At 39.8% G+C, this 18,072-nt stretch overlaps 2 protein-coding genes across 2 annotated transcripts; both read left to right on the forward strand.

Annotated features, from left to right (window-relative positions):
* Positions 1-4,773, forward strand: LOC115668508 (uncharacterized). The gene is made up of 11 exons (XM_056313421.1): positions 1-148; positions 236-332; positions 558-619; positions 825-881; positions 1,309-1,365; positions 1,596-1,652; positions 1,863-1,905; positions 2,754-2,831; positions 3,582-3,888; positions 3,963-4,125; positions 4,221-4,773. Exons 1-11 carry the CDS (start codon positions 44-46, stop codon positions 4,308-4,310), a joined length of 1,116 nt encoding a protein of 371 aa, XP_056169396.1. The 5' UTR covers positions 1-43; the 3' UTR covers positions 4,311-4,773.
* A 7,133-nt stretch (positions 4,774-11,906) lies between these two features.
* LOC115684772 (receptor-like protein 51) lies at positions 11,907-13,644 on the forward strand. Its single transcript, XM_030609645.2, has one exon. The coding sequence runs from the start codon at positions 11,907-11,909 to the stop codon at positions 13,314-13,316; it is 1,410 nt and encodes a 469-aa protein (XP_030465505.2). The 3' UTR covers positions 13,317-13,644.
* The last annotated feature ends 4,428 nt before the right edge of the window (positions 13,645-18,072 follow it).

Raw genomic sequence — 18,072 nt, forward strand, 5'->3', positions numbered from 1 at the left:
AGAACGAGAAAAGTGTGAAGAAGAAGAAGAAGAAGAAGAAGATATGAGCTCCGCGACGGAGCCGCGACGGCTGAGGGGCCACCGAGCGACGGCCACGTGCTGCATCGCCTCCCGCGACCGCCCTGGCCTCGTCGCCACTTCCGGCGAAGTAATATATGCTTCGTCCATCCGCTTTAGATTGTCCAGGATAGACTTGCTGCTCTTGTTCTGATAAAAAATTTGGATGTTTGATTAGGATGGTTGTGTCTGCTGGTTCGACATGCGTTGCAAAGACGTCCAGCTTGTCATGGAGATTGGGAAGGAAGCCGTTTCATCACTGTGTTTCAAGCCTGGTCAGTTTTTCCTCTCTCTGTGTGTTGATTCTGCTGCTTGGGTAGTCTTCTGCTTGAAATTTGTCTCGCCCTTTAATTTCCGAATAAAAGGTCAATTCGGGTATACGGGCTTGTGTCGTTTGAAGTCAATATGGTGCCCACGATTGTACATGCAGTTATGTTGAAACTAGCATTTTCCAGTGTAAGCTGAACTCATTGTGATTTAAAAATTTTGGGTTTTGATAGGTAATGAAGATGTTATATATGTTTCGTCCGGCAAGGAGGTCAAGTGCTTCGACGTTCGTCTGGTAATGTCGGCCTTGGGATTTACATCTCTGTAGTTTCCCTGTATCATATTCACCTTTGCCCTATCTTTTCTCTCATTTCAAATGTCGTTCCCTCCCTTGTGTCCTGATTCTAGATGTATGATTGAATTGTAAGTGTATTATTAATCTCGAACCCCTGTTACTGCATCAATGTTGTTAATAATCAGCCCCTTCGTTTATGCTGAAGGGTACCTCGTGGACGCCATTGGAGTGTTATGATTACAACAAAGAAGAAATAAACCAGGTAGATAGTTGCGGTTTCTCTTGATCTTAAATGACCTTATGTCGGTATATAATGGGCATTATTTAGTTATAGTGATCTTTCTAAATGCATTTCATTATGTTTCTCATGCTTTAGGGCCATCAAAATACTTCAGTGCTTCTTTATAAATCAATACAGTTCAATTTTTCCGTTTGAGAATTAAAGATGATCGTACGCCCAACATTTACGAAGAGAATCCAATTAATTGAAAGAAGGAAATCTATGATTTTTTACTGTTGTCCTTAACTTATGAGACTTTACTTGCAAATTGGCTTGAGATGGCTGAAGTTTGATCTTTGACTCTTCATAATAAGCATCTCTGATTCTTATAGCATGTTGTTTACTCCTCTTAAGTGGGTATTTTGTGCTAAACCTTTAAAATAACACAGGTGTGTGTTGCCTTGTGCAGATTGTATGCAGCTCGAAGTCATTCCTTGCTGCAGCAGATGATGGTGGCGAGATAAAGGTACAAATGCTGATAAGACAGTGTCCATTATGGTTGATGAGAATTTTTGCATGAAGTTCTCTTGATACATAATATATGGCATCTGTCATTTCGCATTTTAATGCATATTGTACATATGACTGTGGTTGATAAGAGCCTACATCTCTAAAGAATGCAGTAAATTCTTGATGTTGCTGTGGTCATGCTACTTTTCCTGCTTTTTAGCTTATTCCTTTTTTTTGGTGCATCAGATTATTGATATTCGTCAACAATGTCTTTACAAAACACTAAGAAATGGCCATTCAAGTGTATCCTTCTCAGTTTTTTCTTAGCATATCATTTCTGTCATATATGCTGAATATGGGGAATACCATGAGTTGGAAAATATATTTGTAGCATTCGCAGCTTAATAGCCTTTCATTGCCCAGTTTGAATTTAATTTGGTTTTGTGTTGCATTTGCTGATAATTTAATTCCAATTTCTAGTAATACTTTCTGGTCCTTGACTCTAGAGTGTAGATTTGTAGCAGCGTGCAGTTCCTCCCTTGGAAACCTTGGGAAGGTATACTATTACCGTTGTAGTTGGCTACCTATGCTTTTCTTTTTTTGTTGGCCATAAGCTACTAATGGTAAGGTTAGTAAAAATTTAATGTACGATCATGACATTTATTTGATAGGTCTGTGATATGATATTGGGTGGTAGAATTTGAAAGATTTTGGAGTCATGTTATTGAAGAAATCTGTCATCGTGGACATTAACCTTCCAAAAACAATAGAAATTTGTAATCGTGGACATGTTTTTTGCTTCGTGTTGTTTTGAGATTCAAGTTATGATTTTAAACTGCAGATTCTGGTGCACTTTAATTTGCTTTTATGTGAAACTTCTTCCACATCTTTGTCTTGAAGTCATTAATTGTCCTTACTTCAATTGATACAACCAGGATGCTCCTGCAGATTCTGTAGGATTTTCTTTATTTTGTTAATCATACTTTAGTTGACAACAAATAAAATTTCAATTCCTGATCTAGTTGTGCACTGGATATAGATCATTCAATCCTTGGAACCCGTACCTATTGACTGGTTTATTTTTTTCTCCAGGACTGTGGACTATGCAGTACGATGAGTACATTTTCATTTAAATAACTTTTCTGCGAAATTCTAACTACAAGCTTCTTAAGTAATACTTTAGCTACTGATTTTATATGTGGTTACATTATGAAGTACAACCTAAAGCTAGAGAACTTATGGTAATGCACTTTTAAGAATCCTCGAAAAGTTTCAAAGTCTGCAATGATGTAATAAGGGTTGCTAATTAATGTTTTTCTCAACTAGACAAATTCACATTTTGACTTCTTTTTACAATGATATCTATACATCAATTTGTCTTTTTGTTTTTTCCTTTTCTTACAGTCATCACTGGAGGCCTTGATTCAAAGCTAGTGATGTGGGACTTCTCCAAAGGGAGACCTTTCAAAGCTGTAGACTTAGGTAAGTTTTTATGGAGATGGTTTACAGTTTATTCATGGGTAAGTATCTTTAAATTAGGTTGATCAGATTGTGTTCAATATGTTGGGCTTGTTACTCATACCCTTAGCAACCCTCTTTTCAGATGGGTTTGGACTTACATAAAGGATAGTGGTGGCCATTTCATAGTGTCTCGAGATATTTTTTGTACAATGTTATCTGGAACTCTTTCTTGAGAACTGGAATTTTGAGTTTGCTCCATTTATGTACTCTAGTAGTTCCTGCAAGCGCATTTCAAGTCTGAAAGGTTGCATAACTTGGTGAATGAGCGACTACTCTTGTATGTTACATTTTTGGGATGCTAATGATTGTTATCTCATGTGTCATTCTTCATCATTAGTTGATTTCACCGTGTTGATTTTCCCAGAATGTGGGCTGAAGTTACACCTAGACAGACTTATCATGCATCATCTCTTTTTATTCTTTTTCTTTTGTTGAGATTTTTCCTATAGACCCTCTGTCACATGTTGGATTGACATTTTCTGGATTAGATTTCCAGAACAAGAGAACTAGATCAGCTTGTAATTATCATAAGCAACTTCACATAATTCTTTTCCAGTAGAATCACTTTTTCTTGGCAAAGTACTGTAGGACAACTTCAGATAATTGCTTTCCGGTACAGCAGCATCATTTCTATCTTTTTGGAGTCCATCTAGTGCTGTTGTGGTTTGAGTGATATAAAATAGGATTCCTATTTCATTTTCTTTACTGCAGGGTCGTCTGAAATAAAAAGTGGCAATAGCACAGGGCAATGCTTCAATCCTGCTTTTGTTCATTCAATAGCTGTTCCAGATGTTGATATGCTGGACAAGTTAGGCAAAATCTGTGTTGTGGCACGGGGTGATGGTGGCATCGATGTAATGAACATTGAATCAGAACTGGCTGCTAACAGGACAAAAAGTACTGTTAAACCCCGAAAAGGATCTCACTCCAGATCAAACGATGCAGAAAATACTAATAGTCGGGGGAGATTACACTTGGATTACACTTTGGGCGGTCATACTGCTGCTGTTTCTTGTGTGTAAGTGGCTGACCTAATTTAGCTACACCAGAATTAAAATCTATGCATATTGAATAACTGGTCTACATTTTTAGGGCATTTTCAATGTTTGGTGAGCGGGGGAAGTTCATAATCTCCGGGGGAAATGATAAATCCATCAAGTTGTGGAATCTGTTCAAGTACATTGATATGGACCAAAGTGGCAGCCAAAGTGATCTTCGTGATCTTTTACATCTGAACATCGATCTAAGCAGAAAAGTAAGTTATTTCTCCTGCATCTATCTTCATGATCTCTTTGACATACATATTTATTTCCTTCAGTCATTCTAAATCACAGCGTTTTACACGTTCAGGTGAATTGGCTGTGCACAACTCCTGCTGTGACTGAGAACCTCATTGTCTGTGACACAACCAAAGTAGTCAAAGTCTATGGTGTTTCCTAGTTATGCAACTGGAAGCTGTGGAAAGCAGGAGCTCCTCTGCTGCATAATGGAGGGCGCTCTTGATGAGCTGGTGGGGCGTTTTATGTTCACGATTGTCGTAATGCTTGGAATTGAAGGCTATACCAGATGGGGGACTTTTTCTCAGGTAAACTGCCATTACTACTCAGTGATGTGGCTGCTACATCCTACAACGGGAGGGCTGCTGAGTCCCCACCAAGCAAAGCTTCAAGAATGCCGGGGTAATAGCGCGTACCTCACCTTGCCTAAAGTTTGATAATTGATGTAGTCGCAGCTTATCTTGTGCTTTATATGGTAATTTATTTACCAGAATTCATCGGTTTTCATATTGATTAATAAAATGGCTGAGATCAAATTCATGTCATCTCTACTTTCATTTTGCATCGGCGCAAACCTGGCATGTCGAGTGAAATTTATTCTATTATAATATCTTGTTAATGTGATCGATCTCAACCTTTACGTAGTATCATCTATTATATAGCTTTGATTAGACAAATCTTTTTCACAATTTGCGAAACAAATAATTCACGAAGGACCGTGATTCCACACAATGCCTCCGGTGCGGGCATGGTCCAACCACCGTGTAAGGCTGGAATGTAATTAGGAAAATCCAACCCCCAGAGGCAGTTGTGGCCGGCGGCTGGATATGAACTAATGAGGAAACCAGCGTTGTTCCTCTCCTAAGAATGACGTCTTGTCAATTAGAGCTGGCGGTCGTCATCACAGAGGTGGCTGCTGTAGGCGGAGCCAGTAGAGTAGTGAGAAAATATTGGGTGCCTCTGGTGATTCCACCGTGGGGTGATCACAACTCTGAGGTGGCGACACGTGTCCGAGGGGCCCACCGTGTCAGGCTCCACGGAGTTTAAGTTTGGCCTCCCCTCTCTCTGTCTTCATAAATTGCCGTCAACCTACTGTGTCTTTCTTCCGCTCGCGTTTCCCCCTCTCTCTCTTCTCTATTCTTCTTCACAGGTTGCACGAAAGGCCTCAAACATTTTCTCTCTTTTTCAAATTTCTCTCCGCCGTCACCTCCAAGAGCCACTACCTTAAGCCAAGAGCCCGCCGGTCGCATCCCGAGCTCAGATCCGCGCCTCCGCCACGTTGCCTCTAGGAGCCAGCCCGCCGGTCGCAGCTGCTGGGTCCCGAGCTCTGATCGCCTCCGCCTCCGCATTCTTCGTTGTGCCTGCTCGCGGACGAGACCGGCTTACCCGCTGGGCAGTGGGTCTCTTCGTGATCTTCGTCCCTAGACCATGTAGGGTGTTCTAGTGATGGCTGTATAGGGTAATAGAAAAGCATTCGGCTCTAAAATACACACGAACAAATCTCCCAGTCACAAACTATGTCAATGCATTTGCTGACGGTGTCATTTCTTCACGAGTTGAAATTCTCCATGGGCATACCCACCGTATTGAAATTCTTGCTTAGATTTTAGCAAATTGACTAGACTTTTGCTGCACGAATTCTCTTGGAACGAGATCTTTCTCGACTGAACTTTTGAATTTAATCCTCCTACCGTGACCTGCAAGTTGAAGTCAAACTGAAAATCAAAGTTGAACAGAAACTTCTAAAACCTGTCATTATTACCAGTTATTTCTGAACTCACTCTCGATGGAATAAAAATGAGCAGAGTTCCATACCATAGAACATATATATAGGTGCAAACGAAGACAACGAGCATTAGACCAAGCAACCTACACTGAAGCATCCCATTGCCTTAATAATATTAGTCTTAACCTTTGGGTTTCTAACACTCACAGCAGCTGCTACCGGCGGGCTGGATCCTGGAGGCGACGTGGCGGAGGCGCGGATCTGAGCTCGGGATGCGACCGGCGGGCTCTCGGCTTGAGGGAGTGGCTCCTGGAGGCGACGTGCCGGAAGCGGCGGATCTGAGCTCGGGACCGGCAGGCTCGCTCTTGGGAGGGAGAGAAATTTGAAAAAGAGAGAGAAAATGTTTGAGGCCTTTCGTGCAACCTGTGAGGAAGAACAGAGAAGAGAGGGGGGGGGGGGGGAACGCGGGCGGGAGCAGGACAGAGTCGGTGACGGCAATTAATGAAGAGATAGAGAGGGGATGCCAAACTTAAACTCCGTGGGGAGCCTGACACGGTGAGCTCCTCGGACACGTGTCGCCACCTCAGAGTTGTGATTTCTCTCCGCAGTGGAATCACCAGAGGCACCTAATGTTTTCTTGTAGGTACGTGGGTTGTCCCTGGCGATTGCGACTCGTGTATGCAAGAGTGTCTGCACACAGAGAATTGGAGTTGCTGGGAGGGGTTTTGTTGGAAGGATTGGAGCCGTCTTAGGACATGATCAAAACGTTGTAACATCAAATCCCTCCTGGATACTTTTGATCTGCATAGATTTTTCGGCCTAAGTGGTCCAATTTGATGGTGCCACAGAGTTGGGTCCTGCGCGAATCTTCACGTTCAGAACATGATCACTTCCATCTTTGAAGTGAGACAGATCTTACTGCGAAGCAAACTTTTGAGAAGGAGATCATTCAGAAATCTCTTCTTTTGAGGTCTTTAGTTTTGGATGATAGATTTATTTTCGTAGTTTGAGAAACATGACTTCTTGGAGAAAGAAAACCTCATATAATTTTTGTGTCCACCAGACAAAAAAAATGCTAATCTCGAAGTGTTCTGAATTTTTTTTGTTTAAGAAAAGGGGTAGTACCATTACAAATCTCAAATTGATACTCAATAACACATTTATTCTATATTAATTCTCGTCTCAAAAAAAAAAATTTAGAAGCTCCTCCAACACAGTGCAGAGTGAATTTCCAACCAAGTCTTTTGATAACAACATTTGAACAGAACATGAAGAGGAAACGCTTGTCGTTCTCTAATTACAAATGTTTACTTATGAAAAAAGGGAATCGTACACGCAAATTACTCTTTTAGAATGCATTTCTTTCATGAAAAATAAATGATTTGAAAATATTTTTCTAAAAACGATCGCTCGTGTCACTTACAAAAATGAATGAACATAAAATATTTTCATTGTCCATGAAAATATTTAGACATAAATTATTATCGATAATGAAAAAAAATTCATTTACTAATTATTTCAAACAATTCTTTCTTGGAAAATATTTTTCAAATCATTTATTTTCTGCGAAACAAATGGAGCCTTAACCTCACGATATTCGCTTTGCGAATTGACAAACGAAATCATCAAAGGAATAACTTCCCTATTACGAATAATTCCAAAATCAAAACATTAATGATTATATTCAATTGAGCCAAGCATTGAGTTGGTAGCACAAATTAAGAAAGCAATCAAGCAATTTCATCAACCACCATAATAATTATACTTGCTTTTGCACAATATGGAGATGGAGATGTTAAACTGAAAAACCCTAAAAAAAATTGGCAATTCCCTTGTCCATTAACCCAAAATAAGAAAAAGTAGAGAAAATAAAAATAATAAAAATAAAGGGAAAATTACTTTATTTATTTCAGAAATTATGATACCTTCCCCTTTTTTTTTCCTCTCTTTTTTATTATTTTATTATATTTTATTTTAGTTTTTGTCTTTTTGCTTCATACCCAAAAAAAAAAGGCTTAGGAAATGTAGGGAGAGGGAAAAGCTGAAGGATCTGTATTGTGCAAGCAATTTATTCGATTTTCGGTTTCACACTCTTTTTTAAAAATTGCCATTTATATATATATATATATATATATATATATATATTGGAATTATCAGAAATTCAATTTCGCGTTCAGAAAAGTTCTCAAATCACGCGCGCTGCAGGAGCTTCGCTCGCACGCGCCCGATCTCTCGGTTTCTCAGCCGTCCGATATGGTGACTTTTCGCGTGCCCGCAGCGAGTTCCCCACTTCCAGTACTCGAGCGCGCGTGGGAGGATGAGGTTTCTGATTTTTCCTTAGAAAACGGACCATGTTGCGGGAGAATGATGAGCCCATCATAGCTCATAAGTTGGCCTCGCCAAAAGGCGTGCGCGTGGAGATTAGCTGGAAACCACCACGCATATCCAGCTCGAGCGAAAAAGGGAAAAAAAACATTTTATTTGGTTTTTATTATAATGTGAATCTAATTAACAAAAAATATTTTATAGGGTTAATTAATACCTTTGAAAATCTAAAACCGGTACCTCGTGAAATTAATTTCCACGAACTAATTTTTTGTCTCACAAAAGATCTCGAGCAGGTACCTTCCTGATGCATTTCTCTTCAAACCGATTTTTGGTTTCACGAAAAATAAAAATCCGAAACCGGTGCTCCGGATCCAAATCTATGCCCTATTGAACGTGTCAACGCACGTTGGATTCGTGATTTTCCAAGCCAGATCATTCTTGTTGCGTTTTCCACGTGTGTGGACATGTATACATCTTATTGGGATATTGGAGGAATGCTTATGGATGGTAGATTTTGGTCAGATGTAGCGATTTGAGTTTTTCTATCATACGAAAAAATAGGTCGAGGTAAATGTGTCGTGAGTCCATGACGTACTTGTTTATGATTTGAGATAAAAATTAATTTGGAGTAAATACTAAATTGGATTTTTGGTAAAACGAAATTTTTTTAAAAATTCATATGTCATGAAAATAACAATTTGAAATTGTTAATGATATTAACCCTATTTTATAACATTAATTAAGTTACCTGAGTTTTTTTCCTGGAAATGTTTAGAAAAATGAAACCAACATGTTACATCTTCTTATGTGTGAAAGTATCTATCTAATTGTTTATTTTGGTGTTCTGAAAGTTTTCCTTGCGAGCTTATTATTATAAATTGATTTAATGTGCATAAGAACACCAAAGGGTATTTTTTAAATATTATTGCTGTGTTAAGTTCCAAATTGACAATTTACATAAATTTCGGGACGTCCCAGAAATACATAAAGTTAATTTTCTTTTTTCTTTTTTTTATTTGGCAAAGGAATTAGAAAAAGTGAACATGGACGCTTTTTATATACATAAGCAAAAGGACAACTGTCTACGTTGATGGACCGGATTATTTTATTCAGTACCCTTTTTTAATTTTTAATTCTGGGCTTGTCGTCTGTTGAAATATGAATTCCAATTTGACCCTTGTCTTTCTATTTATTTAACATTATATGTTTTAATATTACAGTTGCAAGGACCGATAATAATATAATACATAATAGGGTTAATACTACGAAAAACCCTAAATCGGTACACACGTGACAAATTTACCATAAACTAATTTTTAACCATAAAAAATCCCAAACTGGTACACATATGACAAATTTATCCCAAACTAATTTTTTGACCACCAAAAACTCCAAACTGGTATATTTGTGACAAATTTACCCTCCGTTAAATTGGATCAATGCCATAAAAAATCACAAATTTGTAAACTTAAAACACTAAATCAGTACACTTGTCAACTGCCCTGTATTATCCAACTCTACAATTTGAAAGTAAAATTTAACGGAAAGTAGCAGAGAGTAAATTTATCACAAGTATACCAGTTTAGGGTTTTTCAAGATATTAACCCATAAGATTATTGGAAAAAAAAAGTTGATGAATATCGAATATAAAAAGTCGATTAAAATCCAGTTAAATGATAGGATTGCTCATAACATTGGATACAATATATATAAATGATAATAAATGTATTAATTTAAGAAAGGATTAATATCACAAAAAACTTCAAATTGGTAAACTTGTGACAAATTTACCCTCCGTCAGTTTCTGTTATATTTTCCCGTCAAATTATTGAGTTGGATGACACGTGGCAGTTGGTGGGTATATCGGTTCAGGGTAGATTTACCAATTTATGATTTTTCGTGGTATTAATCCAATTTAACGGAGGGTTAATTTGTTACAAGTGTACTAGCTTTGGATTTTTTTTGGTGAAAAAATTAGTTTGGGGTAAATTTGTCACAAGTGTTAGTTTGGGATTTTCAATGGTCAAAAAATTAGTTTAGGGTAAATTTATCACATGTATACCAGTTTAGAGTTTTTCTTGGTATTCATCATTTAAGCAATGATAAGAGAAATGGGATACATTTAATTTAATAAGTTCCAAATCATTTTCAATTGTATTTTCATCGTGTTTGTTATGTAAGTTTGAGAAAGTGTGTATTTTTCTAGTTGTCCAAAGTTATTATACAGTTATATAAATCTTTGAAATTACAATCAAATGAAAGAATTTATAGAAGTTCATGCAAAATAATACGCTGGTGTAGTCTATTTAGAAATCAACTAACTATAAAAACGGCCACCAAGTTCATTGCCATTAATAAATCGTTTAATGAATCACATTCAATAGTTGCCATCATCATCAATAATTTTGAAAATTAATTGCAAAATTCATGAAATAATTTGATGCCTTGTACTTAATATATTATTTGAAGAGCTCGTAATGGTCCACGTGGCAATAAATTTTGCATTGTATCTTTAGGCTAACTTTACTAGATTTGGAATAAACAAGATGGGTTTCGAAAGGCAGATCCGATATTCAATCCGTTGCGGTAACTCTGAATTATTTTTCGATCTATTAAATTATAATGGATGTAGCACTTTAAGATGTGCAAAGTTACATGAGTAAGTACTTTTTGGAAATGATGCATTCGGTTCGGATTTTGGAATGCTGGTAAGATAAATCCTAAATCCGTCCCGAAACGACAAGATTTTGTCAATGGAATCATAAATCCGTCTCATACCCCGAAATCCTAAATTTATTTAAATTCTATTAAGATCATCAAGATGCGTGAAGAACCGAATTTAAATCAATCCGCTTCCTCCTTAATCTTTTCTAAATTTATATTAGATCTCAAACTTCAAATTGATCATTATTATGGGATCTCGATGATTAAATTCAACTATCGATTTATTTAATCTCTGCACTGTTCGTAAAATGTATTGATTCATCATGTCGTAGGTATCCATTCACATAAAATGAATTTTAGATCTCGTAGTAGCTTTTACGCTAGATAATCTCTTCTCATTTTTGATAGCTCACATTAGGCACAAAAAAAAAATCAATATAGCCATTGATTTCGCGTAGTAAAAAACTCACTGCATTTCTATAAATGGTTGCCTATTAATGGTGTGTTTATTCCGGAAAAAACTTCATAATAAAATGAAAATGATTTCTCATTTTTCAGGAAAATATATTTTTTTAAAAAAATTAAAGATTTCATTTTCCTAATTCTAGTTGTGGATATTTTCTTTGACCGAAAATAATTTTCCGTCGACCCATTATTGATCCATCATTTTCAGCGTACTAAACACGCGAACGTCGATAATTTGGTCGAGTCAAAGTCGTAATTGGTACTAATCACTTTTAGTTAAACTTGATAAGTACACTTGACTTTGACCCTCAGGCCCTTACATTTTTTACAATTACCGTGACGGTGCACGTGTAATCATGCCCAGGGGCAGTTTAGTCATTTGGTAGGCCAACGATGGGGGGCATATATGTCCAGCAAAGTTCCAACTGTCATTTTGGCCCCCCCCCCCCCCCGCCCCCCCTTCTCCCTCTCTCCTCCTCATCCCTGTCTCTCTACCCTGACTGAAGAAACTCACTCCTCAACTTCACTCCTCCCTCTCTCTCACTTCCCCACCGCCAAGCTTTCTCTCTCCTCGCCATGGCACCGCCGCCCACGTTCCTCCTCCCCCTCCTCCTCCTCCTCCTCTCCTCCGCCGCCGCCGCCGCTCCCGCCGCCGCCGCCAACTCCTCTGCCTCCCCGCCACACGCCATTTCCCCCACCGCCTCCCCCTCCCCTGCCCGCAACCACAGCCTCTCCCCCACCACCACTCCGGCCGCCCCCGCCCCCGCCACCGCCACCGCCACCCCCTCCCCCTCCGCCTCCCCCGCCGCCCTCCCCACCCCCTCCTCCTCCTCCTCCGCCCTCGACCCGAAGCAGCTGCAAGCCCTGGAGTCCCTCAACATCCCGCTCCCCAAGGACCCCTGCTCCGCCCAGTCGGCGGCCACCGCCTGCGACGCCGGCAAGCCCTTCCGCCACCTCACCTCGCTCCTCCTCGCCAACTGCTCCCCGGACGACGTCGCCCTCTCCTTCACCGCCCTCAAGTCCCTCTCCACCCTCCGGTCCCTCTCCTTCCTCAACTGCCCCGTCGCCGCCCCCGCCCGCCTCCCCGCCGACCTCGCCGCCTCCCTCCGCTCCTTCTCCTGCGTCCGCAGCCTCCGCCACCTCACCGGCGTCTGGCTCTCCCGCCTCCAGAACCTCACCGAGCTCACCGTCTCCGGCGTCCCCGTCAACGCCTCCGGCCTCTACGTCATCCTCGGCAACGTCAAGAACCTCAGGTCCCTCGCCATCTCTCGCGCCAATGTCACCGGCTATGTACCCAAGCACTGGCACCTCAACACCAGCCGCATCGATCTGTCAGGTAATCAGCTCAAGGGGCGGATACCCACCTCGATTACTTTCCTCGAAAACCTCGAATTGTTGAATCTTTCTTCGAATGCGCTCGCCGGAGAGATACCCGCCGAGATCGGCAACTTGATCTCGCTCAAGAACCTGTCTTTGGGGTCCAATTCGATCTCCGGGAGCGTCCCGGAGTCGATGTCTGCAATCCCAGGCCTTGTCCACGTTGATCTGGGCTCGAATCAGCTGAACGGGACGATTCCCAAGTTCTTCACCGAGATGAAAAGTCTCAAGTACTTGAATCTTGAGAAGAACAACTTCCATGGGATCATGCCTTTCAATGAGTCTTTTATCAACAAACTGGTGGTCTTCAAGATTGGGGACAACAGCAACTTGTGCTATAACCACACTGTCATGTCGTCGAAAGTGAAGCTCGGGATCTCGCCTTGCGACAAGCACGGGCTCCCGCTGTCACCTCCGCCGGCAAAGGCGGACTCGTCTGCAGATGATAGCAGCTCGTCAGACAACAACGACGGTGATGACAGCGATTCTTCTGGCAAGAGTGGTCGCCACCACGGGCCAAATAAGGTGGTTCTCGGTTTCGCGATCGCGCTTTCTTCCATTGTGTTCCTTATTGTGTTCCTGGTTCTCCTATCTAGATGTTGTAAATGATACATATACGAGAACTTGCCGTTGCCAAATTAGGAATTATAGAAGTAGGGAAGAAAGTTGCCAAGTTAGCGATGATTTAATTGTTTGATTCATATACACGAGGGTCTTCATGAAGAGGGTCAATTGCAGAGGGGGGGATAACACAAGATTGGGGAGAGAATTGCAGGGGGTGATATTTCCATTGATTATTTCCTATGTTTGTCTGGGTATTGTGTGTTATATAACTCATAAGGTGGTTGTTTTGCTAGCGAGGGATACTAGTATATATGCCCTGTGAAAATGTTATCGCCAGTTGAGCTTGAAAGTTGAAAGATTCATTCACTTTAAATCTTTTTGCTTATGCTCAGTTGTCAGTCCTCTGTACATTAGGTAAGCGTGATTCAGTTTGATCTATTTCCATCTACGTTGATGCATGCATGAGGAGAGTGCCATAGTTTTCGAGCTTTTCCCCGGAAATTTCGAGAGCCCGATTTTTATCTTTCTCAGAAAAGATGATGAAGGAGAGGTCCAAATATGATTTCTGTCTTTAGGAGACAGTGACAGGACACAACCTATTCAAGATGGAGGAAAAAGTAGCTAGTTTCCATTTATAAGCATTGCTCTGATTAGTAGAATTTAGAGGCTTCCATGACACCAATGTATCTACTTATTATTCCTTAATTGGCATCTCATTAACTGCATGGTTTCCTTATTTGCCAAGCAAGACGTGAATTTAGTGACTTGGAAACGTGAAATCAACAGATGTGGTGGAACCCGGAAAAGCTTGCTCCTGAAGCTTTAGTTTAACCCGGTCTTAGAGCTGCATTAACAGCCTTTATTGGCCTTGTTATCGGTTGAATCTGGGTTGATTTCCATGTCTAACATGCTCTCGATGTCTTCTTGCGCAATGTGATTGATCTTGAGCTGATTTGGGTCGAGACAGATCTCTTTCGCAGCTTGCTTTTCGCATGTTGCTTTCGGCCTCTTACTGTATTTCCAATGTGTGTGGGTACTGTATGCGCACGCTCTCGCGCGATGGAAGTTGGTGGGCAGCTCATTCTTCGATTTGACTAGCCTTGGCAAAGAGTTTAGGAGTGTTGATACTTGAGATATTTCGATTTCGTGTTAGTACAAGGTTGAGAATTTGCAATCAGCTTGAGGAAGAGCGGGAAGCCAATAGCAATTCCGTTCACTCGATGGCTTGATCTCGATCCTGCAGTGTCGAACGACCGCATTTCGTTTGATCCGTCGATGCGGTGTTGTATGCTTGTATGTTTTCGATTTAGTCTTCCCCTGCAATTGTTGCATCAAGAATATGCGAATAGATCTGTGTAGGAGCCAAGGCGAGGACTTGAACTTTGACTCTAATAACATGTTTTCATTATGAAAATTTCCTCATCCAAAATTCTGATTTCCTTACCCACTCAAATCACCTGAACTCAACTCAATCCTTAACTCGGCCTCCATCGGCAGCCACTGCTGCTGCCGCCACCGGATGTCGCCGACGCCTCCCGCGGCCATGTCCAACACTACTTGGCTTGTCCCGTCGCCCGATTCCAAGCTTGATCCCCTTGCCTTCCTCCCTCTAGTTGAGGTCGCGAGGCATTGTGGCGCCCATGGGGGGAACGGGCGGTTGACGGTGATCACGACCATGGCAGCACGGGGGCTTGACGGTGGTGGGTGGCGGTGGGTAAGGAAAGTTGTATTTGCAAAGTAGGCGCATGGAAATGGTCATTAAATAAAAGTTTAATATCACGAAAAAACTCAAATTGATAATTATGTAACAAATTTACTTCAATCTAATTTTTTGATAACAAAAAATCTCAAACTGGTACATCGTGACAAATTTAGTTCAAATTAATATTTTGACCACAAAGAATCCAAAACTGATATATTTATGATAAATTTACCCTCCAGTAGTTTTCATTAAATTGAATTAATATCACAAAAAAGCACAAATCATGACAAACGAGGGTAAAATCTGAAATTGACATACCCGTCAATTGCCACGTGTCATTTGACTTGACAATTTGACGGCAAAATTTAACGGAAACTAACCGATGGTAAATTTGTCACATGTATACCAGTTTGGAGTTTTTGGTGATCAAAAAATTAGTTCGGGATAAATCTATCGCGTGCGTACCAGTTTGGAGTTTTTTGTAGTATTAACCCATAATGAAACGTAAGATACTAAGATATGTGTTTGATATTTTTCTTTTGTTCCTCCTAACAATTATGCTGGATAAATCTGCTAAATTTAGAGCATTGAAAGTGACCTGATGGTGACTACAAGTTCACTTATTAAAAGGAATCTCCAAGATCACATAACTATATTTTTTAATTCCGTGCTTTAGCTGGTGTCGCTCCTCTTTGTCGGAGAAAAATTGCATGACTTGACGAATTGGTCAAATGTAGGCGGACCACGGTCTCCTTCGTACCTCATTAGGACACTATTCCTTGACTTGACAACTTGGTCAATTATGCCCTAACATGGCAGAACGTGCTAGTGACTTAATGCGAAGAGCAAAATCTTATTTTTATACTAAAAGTTTAGTAAATTTATCAGGAGCTCCCATTAGGGATGGAGCCGAAAATCCGACCTAAGGAAGGCGAGATTTACGGTGGAATACGACTTTAAATGTCGAGTAAAATATATCGAGAAAGACCATGCCTGAGCGAAGAAAATTTAATTGTGTTAACTCCACATCTCGCTTTATATATATCCAACATGGAATAACATCGGTATTATTATTAACGAAGACGGAATAATGAAGAATATTGTTAAAAGTTTAAGTTTAGTGGGGTCAATTTTCCGGATTTATTTTATGAAGGTTTGTGCTTATTAAATATACCTAAAAACTAACTAATTATCAAAGGAGATTTAATACATGAATCGTGCTACTTACTTATGAACAATTAGAAATTGTATCTATCTTATAGGAAAAACTAAAACAAAAAAAGTAATTTAAAATTTTTGATTTTTGAATATGAACAAATAGAAGTGTTAATTGCTAAATAAATAAAAAAACGTAGAAGAATGGTTGAGGAGCTTAAGGACAACCCAAATAAATTTTATGAAGGTTTTTTTATGAAGTTTAGGATGCTTATGTTTCGCGAAAAATTAATGATTTGGATGATCAATTGTATTACTTACAAAAATGCATGAATGAGAAATATTTTCATCGCTCACAAAAATGTTTAAGCATAAATTATTATCGTTGATGAAAATATTTTTTATTAATTAATCATTTCAAGCGATATAAACGATTTATTTTTAGAATTATTTATTTTCACGAAGTAAATGGTGTTTTTGTATGTATATGAAAACATTTCTTATTAACTAATTATTTCGATTTCTTTAATATAAACGATTTATTTTTAGAAAAATATTTTTTAAATTGTTTATTTTTTTTAAAACAAACGGATAATGTTTTTAAGATAATAAAGGGCATAACACAAGGAGCCAAACCAAAACTTGGACCAAATTGAAAAGAAAAAGTGACATGGGTGCCTAAGAAGGAGCCAAAAATGGGAAGAGATATTTACCTGATGAAGAAGGCAAAACAGGTGACATGGTTTTGATTGTGAATATCAAGCAAGTTAGAGGATTCGAAATTGCACGAAAAGAAGTTGAAGGATTGAATTGAAAGAGTAGTATAATTTGAGGACCTAAATCAGATTTTATCCCCAAATAATATAAAAATCACGCTCCTATGTGCACAAATGGGCCTGGTAGCCGGTGGCAGCAGAACAGTGAGCATGGACTGGCGCGGGTCGTGAGAAAGATGTTCGGCCATGCATGCATTTGAGTGTGATTGAATTGACCGGGTTGAGTGTGTGATTGAATTGGTCTGGTTGGATGTGTGGTTGAGTTAATTGGGTTAATTGAGTGCAAGTGTGATTGGTGTTTGAGCGATTGTGATATGCTATCGAATTACTATTATTGTATTATCGTGTTGTGACTATCGTGTAGAGTTGGTATGGGCTTGATGACGAGGTAAATACATTGATGCGAATTTTACATGTTATGGGTAGATCCAGTGCATGTACGACTTGTCCTGGTACGCATTGACCTACGTGGGGGTATAGGGGTTGATTATTGAGGCTCGTTCTCACGGTTATTATATAACCATTTCCTAGATCCGCGACCATGAGTGATTGGAGACGCAAGGGTATCTCTGAGATTAAGTGATGGGTCAAGTGCCCGGTACTTTGAGTTTCCCCTTTTGTAGAGGGCTACCAAGTTTTCGAACCATTGTCTCTTTTTGATGAACGTGGATCCGTTTGTTGTTTACGTGGTCTAACTTGGGGATTGCCTTTTTGTAGAAAGTGGTACGTCATGATTTGTCAAGTGTAGGAATTTACTGAGTTATTGTTTCGTGCTATTGCCACCCCCCTTCGCCATTATTAATTGTGGGTCGTTTTATTTTTGTTTCCGCGTGTGCCTAATCTCTGGGACAAGCTGCTTCCGTTGTGGTCGACGCGTCCCGGGTGGGTCAAGCGTTCAATTCGACCATGGACGGGATGTCGCGAGGCTCGGTGGGGTCCAGGCGTGACATATTTCACATAGGATAATGATATAAATGGTCTATGAACTTTGTTCCCAAGTGCAATATTGTCCATGAATTTTTAATTTGTGTAACTTGGTTCCTAAACTTTGGCCTAATGTACAATGTCGTTCCTAAACTTTTAATTTTAACAATCTAGTCCCTGAACTATTGGTAAATGTTCATTATGGCCATTGAACTATAAGAAAATATTTAAAAGCCCATGGACC

This window comes from Syzygium oleosum, unplaced genomic scaffold (assembly GCF_021117445.2).
Source record: "Syzygium oleosum isolate NSW1041296 unplaced genomic scaffold, Sole_v2.1 Sole_v2.01, whole genome shotgun sequence".
Taxonomy (NCBI): Eukaryota; Viridiplantae; Streptophyta; class Magnoliopsida; order Myrtales; family Myrtaceae; genus Syzygium; species Syzygium oleosum.